A 10,997-nucleotide genomic window follows, 5' to 3' on the forward strand; every position below is an offset into this window, starting at 1 on the left:
GCATGGCCAGTGTTTTCTCATCCTAGTTTGCCAGGTTCTTGCAAAGAAGGTGTCCGGGATAGTGAACCATTCTTTGAAACAGAACAAAAGATGTAATGAGATTCAGTGACCGGATGAACAAACCAGAGAAAGCCCAAGTAGAAATAATCCATATTTTTAACAGCAAATATAAGTAACCATTGGAAGAGCTTCTGTAGAGGTGTGATAGATATGATTTTCCATCACTTTCAATTTTGAAATCAAGACAATGAAATTATGGATGTTGCAGTACAGTATAGCCCAGACTGAGAACTCATTACTTGAACTATTGCGTGGGAGTCGGTGCTCTGTGTCTGCTGAACTCCAGACTAGATTATCATAATGCTCCCTTCTGGCCTCAAAAGTCAACGACTCTCTGTCATTTGATTTTTTTTTTTTAATTTTTTTTTTTTTTTCCAAGTGAACGGGGATGTAAAAACTGCATGGATTATTTTTGGTTTCAAAGTAACACTGCATAAATAATAGCTAATTAATTCTCAGCAAACACTTCTGAGAGTATTATCTCCGTTTTACAGACAGACTGAGTTTCAGAGACATTGGGCTGTTAGTCTAAGTTCATACAGTAAGTAAGCAACAGAGCACAACTGCCAACAGTCATTCCCGGCTGCTGCGCTTGTACTGTTACAAGTATTTACAGAACTTTATCAAATGGCTGTAAAGACAGTACCTGCAGGTGCCTCCTGCAATCCTGTAGAGAAACAGAGTAACACTATGATAGCCTCTTCCTTCTGAAGAACTCCAAATCTATTCTGAGCACTTCCAAGCATGTTTTCGAAACACTCTCAAGCGGTAACTAAGCTAGTCTAGAAGGCAGGGGAAGTGAAAGATAGAGAGATCCTAGTGCCTTTATCTTTCCACTTCTTCCTAAAAATAACCACAAAGAGTGGTTTTAGTTATAAAAAAAGGGATATACCAGACTAATAAATGATATACCAGACTAAGAAGGTTATGGCATCTTCACTACGGAAGCTGGTGATACTGAGAACACCTGCTGTTACTGGAAAACAGTGATGTCGGTGATGTAGAATCTTATCCTCTGGAGCACTAAATGCAGACATTGGTGAGGAATGACATTTCTGAGTTTGTACCTGCCTCAGAAGTATGCTCACTAGTAACAGCCTCCACTTCTTGGGTTGCAAAGTCTCATATAAATAACTCAGTCGAGTAGTAGAGTTGTGTAAAAGAGACACAGGAAGCTTTGAGACCGGATGGATGTACAAGGAATAAATACTGTTCTGAAAATGATTTAAAAGCTATTTTAAAAGCATTGAAGTGTGTGAAAATTACCAGATACATCAGTACAAGAGAAGTAAAGATGTAACCAAGGACCACTCTGGATTCCTCTGTGCCTGCCTTTCTTCTCAAGGTGAAAACTACTGTTAGTGCTGAGCTCTGTAGCCCAGCAGCCAGCGAACAGAGAGCTATTGCTGTTATTATTTCAGTAATAATTGCAGTTGTGGTTAGTTAGTTTGGAAACACATTCTTCCTGTCTCTCATTCTACAGAAGATGTAGCAGAAGTACTTTTCGTCTATTAATGAATAAAACCTCACAACTCCCTGGGAGAATAGCAGTTTTTATTCTGTCTCTATAACCACTTCACTCTGTTTTGTTGTGTTCTTTTAACGTGAATAAGTCACTAGGTAACTTTTGGAACTAAGTTGTTGATTATATTCTCCATTTTGAAGAGTATCTTTATATTTTATGCAAGAAAATTTGTTTTGCTGTGTAGCCAGTGAAGGGTGGCAAGCTTTTAATTTAGATCCCATCTCCTGCTTTGCTTGAGTGACCACAAAAGGCTCAGTTGTCTAATTTAGGCAATCATGTAAATACCTGGCTAAGTGCTTAGTAAGTATTATTTTATTTTTACAACCTCATAAAATAAGTGAGTTGTTAGTCCCTATTTTATATGTGGAACTGAGACAGTGAAAGATTAAGTCGAAACTACCTAATCAGTTTGTGTGCCCAGGAACTACTAAGTGTCACTAAATTTTTTTTGCAACTTACTTGTCTAGCATCACATGGGAACTGTCATAAAGAGAATCCAGCTCCTGTGCTGCAGGGCACACCTTACATATTACAGTCCTGGAAGACAGTCCTTGTTCATCTGGGAGTCCACAGGCCTGGACATCACACTTGTTTCAGTTCTCATGCAAATAAAGGAACTATCTTAAAGATATCAGTCTTACTCATTATGAAACCCTAAGTTATCCCTGGAGTGCATCTACCCTGTGACCTGAAATGTGTAAGAGTTAAAACCTGTTTAGTTTGAGACTAAGAGCAAATTAATGATTACTCCCCAATGTGTTAAGAAATTTTTACTAATGATGCAATCATTTGGTCTTGACAGCAAAGATGTAACAATATTCAGTGGCTGGAAAGTTTTATTTTTAGAAATTAAATCTAAGTGCAAATACTGGATCTTAAATCTTGTAAACAAATTACCAAATACAAGGATGGGCTTTCATCAGCAAAAGTTTCCAAATCAAGCTCATTTGTTTTTGTTGTTGAATGAAGATATGGTTAAAAATGAAAAAAACCTACCCCAAAACCTCAAGGTACTTCAACCTTAGTTGTTTAGAGTCTCAGGAAGGATAATCACAATTTTCTCTTTTTGTATTGTATGCATGTCTGGGGAATAAATAGCATGTAATTATGGAAATAATATTATAATGTGATACAGGAATTAATTAAGACTCTTCAAGAAACATTAGTTCTACTAACAGTGTTGACTTTAGAACCCTAATGTTATTTTTTTGTGTGTATATTTTAAGTTTTAAGGAATTCTAAATTTTTCGCCATTTTGTGTCACCCTGAACAAAACCTCCATGGTTCAGCATAGGGTTGAAATCCCTTGATTGTTATACAAACCTGAAATTTATCTGCTAACTTTGTGAATATCGGTAGTAGAAGTTTTTCGTGTTATGTTTGGTGTCAGGACCAAAAGAGAACCAGAGAATAGTTGCTGGTGAGCTATTTGGCACATCTCTGGAATATCATGTTCAATTCTGGGCTGCAGAGAACTGTGACTGTTGCTGCGCTTGCTGCGATGCCATCTGTGATGTCTCAGAAAGTAAAATTGAACAGTATCCATATGTTTGTGTCCTCTTGTTCTTGAGTCTAAGCATTAAGGGAATAGGGGGATTACGTGGATTTGTGGGGAAAACAAACAAAAACCCCCATTCTATACACGTGTGAACTCTCAGATGTCCTATCTCAAATGTTCATGTAATATAAAGTTAATAAAGAACTGCTGTTCTGTCCTGGAAAGCAGTCCTTAACAAAATGCACGGGTAACCCAGTAGTGTTTCTACTCATAAAAAGGTATGAACAGTTAGTATGCATAAGTATGAGAAAAGCAATTAATTCTTGGGCTTGGGGTGTATGAGTAGGGTGGAGAGGTAGTTCTTTGTTTGTTTTGGATTTTGACTTTAGGCTTCATTACTCAAAGTAAATTAAACAAAAATAATATCCTACAATAGTTCCTGAGGAGGAAAGGGAGGAAAGAATGTTTCACTTGCAGTTAATATTAATCATGTTCTGGAAACAGTGGTCGTGCTGTTGTGGGATTTTTTTGTGTGTGTGGGGGGGTTTTGTGTTTTTTTTTTTTTTTTCTTCGTTTGTTTGTTTGTGTATAGGGACTCTTTTTCTTGGGTTTTTTAAAAAGAAAAACAACAAATGCAATACTCCAAGTTAAAACTCGGTGGTTGATCTGAGAATATGAAACTCCTAATTGTAGTTTGTATTCCAAGTACCTGAAATTGTATCTGGGGTATCATATCTTGGTCTATGAATCCTCCAGTTCTCTGTGTTTAAAAACTTTTTCTAGGAATCAGAGTACAAAACTGAAATCTGTACGGGTCATCTGTAAACAGAAGACAGAATTATCCATTAAAGATTTCTTGAGGTTCCTGTTAATAAAAAATAAATGTTCCTATAGATGACATTAAGTTCTTTTTAAGTATAGCAATGGTTAAGCAGGCTATAAAATGTTAGCATATTTTGTTATAAAAACCAGTAATGTTATGTTGCTGAATCATTTTTACTTGGAGATGTGAAAGGGTAAAAAGCAACAAATACAGTTTTTGGCATTATTATTTGAATACAGTGATAACGACATGATATTATACATCTAACTCTGATGCATATGTGGTTAGAATATGTTTTTAGCATAAAAAGACTGAATTTGTACCTGAAATAAACCCCCTAGGAATTGATAGAGAATTTAAGGGAGTAATGTGATCAAAATTATGGGTCTGTTTAAAAAAATGGTAGGAAGTACTTTGAGCATAGAAAAGATGTATATCCAGTTATATTAAAAGCCTATTGCTACGTGTTCCTTACTTTGAATATATGAGTAGTTTTTCAGAAATTGGTGGTACTACACTCATAAGTAACTTGTTTAACAGAGGTGTGTGGCTGAGGAAAGGATGTGTATAACTGTACTGAAACTGGGAATTTACTGATAGCACGGATAGTAGAATCAAGTTCCTATGAGCACAGAGTGCCATCAGCAACATTATAATGTTTAGCTTTCTGACATGTTGTTCATCCTGAGCTCTTAGCTCATGAGTCTCAAAGATGAGATTCGGCACCCTTTGGAGGTAATATTTAAGAGTTTCATCATCTGGGATAAGGGAAATGCCAGCTAAAGCTTTTAATTGTTTTCAAATACTGTTTTTTCTCTTTAGATGCCTTATGGCGTGAGGTTATTATAAAGGATGAAATGGAAATGTTGTTTTACTTTGAACATGTTTGGTTTGTTTTGGTTTTAAGGAAAGAGTAGAGTATGCAAGCTGTAGTATTACTGATTGTGGTGTTCAATAGAGAGAATGAACAAATGGTTCTTCAAGCAAAAGACTACCGCTTCTTATCACCTCTTCTTAGTCCACAAAGCACTAGGACATGAAAGGACAGGAACGTGTCAAAACTGAGCTAAAATAGACCAAACCCAAATTTGTTGCTTTCTGACCCATTCAGTTCTTTCTGTTTAACTATTTTTCTTTTTTTCTTTTCTTCTGCAACCAGTTTTCTTATCAGGTGCTGGTTTTTCCTCTTTTTTCCCCCTTTCCTCCTTGAAATTAATCTCATAACCTCTTCCCTTACCCAGTCCTTTTATTCTTGCTGTTTCGGCTTACATCATACATTTAGGCTGGATTTTCATATGTATCAAGCAGAGAAATGTTTCGGCAGCAATGAGGTACATTTAGAGCTTGATTCAATTTTTCTAATGAACTTAAGGGCTGGGTTTTTTTTAAATGTTCATGTGATAAAATGTGAAAGTTTTTGAAACATCTTGGTCTCTGAAATCTGCTATGGATTTCAGTCAGCTTGTGCAGAACCAGTGTGTGATGCAAATTGTTCCAGGGCCTCTGGATTTGGACTGCCCTGCTATGCCAGGCACCCTTCCATAACACTGCTAGCCGAGAGCTCCCAGCACCCAGCCTGCCCTGCTACTCTCCTCAGTGGTGCAGAGTCTTAAGAACTCAAGGGAGGAGTGGCTGGAGTGCTGCCAGTCAGAGAAGGACCTGGGGGTGTTGATTGACAGCTGGCTGAACATGAGCCAGCAGTGTGCCCAGGGGGCCAAGAAGGCCAATGGCATCCTGGATTGTGTCAGCAATAGCATGGCCAGCAGGGACAGGGAAGGGATCTTACCCCTGTACTTGGCACTGGTGAGGCCGCACCTTGCTGACTGGGCTCAGTTTTGGGCCCCTCACTACAAAAAGGACATTGAATGACTCGAGCGTGTCCAGAGAAGGGCAACGGAGCTGGTGAAGGGTCTGGAGCACAGGTCTGATGGGGAGCGGCTGAGGGAAGTGGGGGGTTTAGTCTGGAGAAGAGGAGGCTGAGGGGAGACCTCATCGCCCTCTGCAGTTCCCTGAAAGGAGGGTGCAGAGAGGGGGGATGAGTCTCTTGAACCAAGGAACAAGTGACAGGACAAAAGGGAATGGCCTCAAGTTGCGCCAGGGCAGGGTTAGACTGGCTGTTAGGAAGCATTTCTTTGCAGAAGGGGTTGTTGGGCGTTGGAATGGGCTGCCCAGGGCAGGGGTGGAGTCCCCATCCCTGGAGGGGTTGAAGAGTCGGGTTGACCCAGCGCTGAGGGATCTGGTGGAGTTGAGAACGGTCAGTGTGAGGTTAATGGTTGGACTGGATGATCTTCAAGGTCTTTTCCAACCAAGATGATTCTGTGAAGAACACAATTTTACAAATTTTCTTTGCTGTGCATGCAGAAGGATGCCAGACATAACCGAAACTGTCAAATTCTCAAGTTTGTAATACTTCTACTTTTTGGAAAAGTATTTGTTTTGGAATTTTGAGGATTTTCTATAAAATAAAAAGGTTTATCCAGCTCCATCCTTAACTTAGCTTGGAGCCCTCAAAGAAAGCCCATTTATGCTTCCCACATACATCTGTCTGTAGATTTCCATATTTTATAATACCACACTTTTATTAATGTGGCTTTACACACAAATCCTGTTTCTGATTATGAGAACCATATATAGAGCTATAGTACCATGGAACATAGACTCTGTAGTGTTTTCACTATTGCTGTGTCAAAATAAAGCGAGAAGCCTAGTTATTTTTCATAAATTCAGACCTATAAATTATTCCCTCCTCTGCTTAAAGTGATAATGGCAAAATATAACTGTGAAGAAGGATATTAGTAAGTATATAATTAAAGTAACGAAATAAATGACTAGTAATTAAAATGACATGAAAAAAAAAAAACCCAAAACATTAGTGCTCCCTCTTTTAACTGGATAAGAAGTGTCACCCTGCTATTCCATACATTGCCCTATTTTTACATCATCCTAGAAAGGACATGCATTGAAGTAATTTTAATATTTGTCTCTGAATAAACCATTAATTTTGATAGGGAATTCTTCACCTGAATTAAGTCAGATGAGAAATTAATTTTCCCCTTTAGCAAATTAGGTTCCCTGGTATATATGTGATGATTTTTTGGGGGTGAAGTGCCGGGTTTTTTTTTTTCTCTGATTCACCAAGAGCTGAATGATTTTTGTTCATTTGGTTGAGTGTCTGACCAACATTCTTTCATTCTTTTCCTCTTTAATCAAAGTAAGAAAACTTCCACTTCTGTTCACTTAATAGCATTTCTTTTCATTCAGTCTTGAGCCTCCTTACTTCAGAGATCTTTTTTTAATGCTGAGAATTTCTTTTTAATCCTTTATTGTAAAAGGTGATCAAAGCATTTTTACAAAATGTGATTTTGTAATGTGCTCGCTGTATCCTTAAAGTTGAGTACAAGTGATATTGCAAAACTGTCCTTTTACAGGAAACTAAACCCATTTTTGTCAGATTCACTTAAATAATACTATTAAGCTGTATGTTACTTTGCTACTATACTACAATACTACTTTAAATTTATGATTTAGCTTTAGCATTTATAATTATGATTAGAATATCATCGTTCTGTAAATGCAGGAAAGAAAAGTGAGTCTGAATCTTAACTTTCCCTAACGTTTCTTCCAAAGTTCACAAACACTTACCTTCACTTCTTTCAGGTTCTTTGTTTATGCAAAGAAAATGATACCGAATCTCTTCTCTGTGTCTCTATGTACAGTACATGAAGCTGAAGCATGTTGATAAAGTGAATTTCAAAGACTGTACAGCTTCTTTTTGCTGCTGCTTCTGCTTAAGAGAGTTCCCATGCCACAAGCTCTTTTTAGTTTCTTTAAAAAAGCTTAATTAGTTGGCCCACTAAAATAGATTATCTGTTCTATAAACGTGCTCTGATAATTTTTTTAAAACTTTTTGCTCTTAAGGAAGGCAGTTGCAAAACTCTTAGTGAACACCTGTGAAAATTCTGTTCAACATATGTTCAAAACCAGCGTTTAGAAAGGATCTGAGGGCATATTTTCTTACTTTTCTTCATTCTTATTACTTTGCTGTCCTGTGGAGCACTACCTTCGAGAAAAGTGGTTTTTACTCGCAACATTCCCAATCTTCTCATTGCAATGTGAGCTGAAACAGAAAGCAGCTTACAGAAGTCATTACCCAGTGTGAAAAGGGAGATATAGAACAGAGCATTTTATAGTTGGGCTGGTGAGACAGTGCTACCTATTTTACAGACAGGTGAGCCGTTTTGGTCATTTTCCCAGTTTGAGTTAAAGAAAAACCACGTTACCTGTGAAAAGCAGACATCTGGCAATAATACTTAAGTGAGTTAATGAGGTTAACAATCTGAAAAACTTCTGAAATTTATATAGCTATTTCTACCTTTTCCCGAACAATAGTTTTGTAGTTTTGGGGTTTTTTTTTAATTTTTACTGTACATTTCGTGTGTGTGTGTGTGTGTGTGTGTGTGTGTATGTATATTTTAGCCAGAGATTCAATCCCTGCTTTAAAAAAATCTCCTATTAGAGATTTGGGTCTAATTTATACTTTTAAATCTTATTAAACTGTTAACCTTGGCAAACATGTGGCTTTGAAAAATCTATAAACTCAATTTTTAATGAAAACCTGCCTTTCTGAGTCCATGTGCAAATCTCAGAAAAGAAGATTTTACAGCAATAGTACGTAATTCACAAGCTCCTGAAAATTGATTGTTCAGCCTTGCAATGATGGATTTTGGCCTGATGTTTGCATTATACACTGAGCGTGTATTCCTGTACCACATTTATCTAAATGAAGGCTGTATTTAAAAGATATTGTTCTGTTGGAAACTAAATGGAATGCATTTTAATAATATGGGAAAGTAATGACCGACTGCCCTATTCTCCATTGACTGTGTTCATGCATTCAGAAAAGATTACTGGAGTATATACCAATAAAAACCTTCAAAATATCAAACACCTGTTGGTTTCAGCTTGTAAGTCTTTCTGACAAAAGACTAGTAAAGCACAAGTCAGGGCAAAAATTTTGGGGAGCCACAGAAAATGATTCTGATTTCAAAAATTGGTTTTCATCAATCATTTAATCAAATTATATAGAAAATACTATACTGTTCTATATTTAGCTTCCTTTGCCCCTAATACTTCCACCAAATTAAACAAACATACAAACAAAACCCAAAACAAATCTACTAGCAAAAACCGACATTTAGAGAATTTTGGTAAGATTATGCCAAGCATCACAAAATTAAGACACGTTCAAACAGAACATGCTCTTGAAATAGGGAGCATTACTTTGCATGCTTGCTAAAATATGTAGTTTGATAGGATCAAATTCTTTATTCCCTCCATGAAGTCCTGTGGTTTCTAGAACAAGACTAAGAGAATAGGCAGCTGTTCAATAGAGGGGTTCTGTCCTCATTCGCTGTATGCTTTCCTTTGTGGTTTATTGTCTTCTATTCAGCTCAGAAGGCGGAACTGTTAATTTCCTTATAAACACTTACCACTTGTATATGTGTTTTGTAGACATTAACGTATCTTACAAACTCAGCTCTGAAGTGAGGAGTGCCATCATTATCATTTAGCACATCAACAGCTGCAGTACAGAAAAATTAACGTGAATGTAACCATTAGCATATGTCAGAATTTTTGGAGTCCCCAGGGGATCCTGTGGATCTTCCTTAACATTTACCACCTTGGTCTACTGTGCACTGTATAAAGAAATTATTCACTTTAGATATTCTTTTAGAATAAGTGGTATCGGGGCATGGTTTTTGGTATTGCTATGTCTGTATGCAAAGGACTGACAAATTTTTTTTCTCTTTCAAATTTTTGATGACTATATTTTCCAGCAGTATTTCTTACAGTCCAGCTGTTTTGTTTCCTTCTTTGTTTTTCATGCCACTATGGGTATTTATTATAAGTTTTTATATGGATTTATTCAGATAGCAACTGCATAGATACTACTACTGAATACATTTTTTTCTCCGTAGCACAAATATTTTTTTTCTTTCTTTTTTCTTTTTTTTTTTTTTTTAATGAGTATGCACAAAAATTTCCTATTTTATTAGGCTGTCTAGTAACAGGTCACCTTTTCTCTGTTCATTTGACTGCTCTGTTGACTGTTACAAGACACTTCTATTGAAAACTACCTGTGAAGAAATGTGAAAGTTCCTCTGAAAATGTTGAGAATAATTAAATTATAGTCTTTAATATCTGCCATCAGTGAATGAATGGCTTGTCCATAAACTGACGTAAAAATTAGTCTGTTTTGTTAACTAATGGGTATTGTTTACTTTTAAGCTTGATGCTGTGAACTATTTTACCAATAGGTACAAAACTACAAGCCAAGTGCTAAATATTTACTTCATTAATTTTCAAAAGTCCCTTGAAAGTTCTTGCATCCTTTCCTGACTTTCAAAGTTCTATTAATCAAAAATAGGCTGTGTCGTGGGTGACAGCTATGACCCTAAGGAAAGAAACTGGACACTCACTTTCCAGCAGGTAATAAATCAAAAGTAAAGGAAGATTTTTAAATTCTTAGAAATTTGAGACATTGACACACACTTGAGAAATATGACCACTCTGGGTTGGACACTTTATTAACACATTAATAACTGAGTAACAGATTAGTGATGCAAAATGGATTACTTTCTTACCTAGCAGCAACTGTTCTATGATTTCAACATATCTTTCATGGATTAAGAGGTCTCAGTGCTACTGTTTACATATTCTTGTGAAAATTTGTAAATAAAGTGTTCATTTGGTCACTATCAAAGAAACATTTAAACCACACTTCAGTATAACCTAGACACTCAGAATTCCTGACTTCACTAACTAATGTTTTCCTTCAGAACTGAACCTTTATATCATGTGAGATAGATGTAATATGAAAATTTTCTCTTTTCTTCTTCTTTCACTTAGGCATTTCCTGGAAATACGAACTCTGATAGTGTGGTCCGGCATGATTTACAACATGCGGTTATTGCTCGCTATGTACGGATAGTTCCTTTGGACTGGAATGGAGAGGGTCAAATTGGGTTAAGAATTGAAGTCTACGGCTGCTCCTATTGTAAGTTTTTCCATGATCATACTTTCCCCCCCCC

At 36.7% G+C, this 10,997-nt stretch overlaps 1 protein-coding gene across 2 annotated transcripts in view; it reads left to right on the forward strand.

The window, feature by feature from the left end:
• Positions 1-10,997, forward strand: part of CNTNAP2 (contactin associated protein like 2) — a 1,177,736-nt gene that overhangs the window by 499,759 nt on the left and 666,980 nt on the right. For both annotated transcript variants that reach the window (XM_026844012.1, XM_026844013.1), the window contains exon 4: positions 10,816-10,963. In XM_026844012.1, coding sequence (XP_026699813.1) covers positions 10,816-10,963 — 148 coding nt within the window. The remainder of the gene's footprint in view (positions 1-10,815; positions 10,964-10,997) is intronic.

Source organism: Athene cunicularia (assembly GCF_003259725.1).
Source record: "Athene cunicularia isolate RWA chromosome 2 unlocalized genomic scaffold, athCun1 chr2_part2, whole genome shotgun sequence".
NCBI lineage: Eukaryota > Metazoa > Chordata > Aves > Strigiformes > Strigidae > Athene > Athene cunicularia.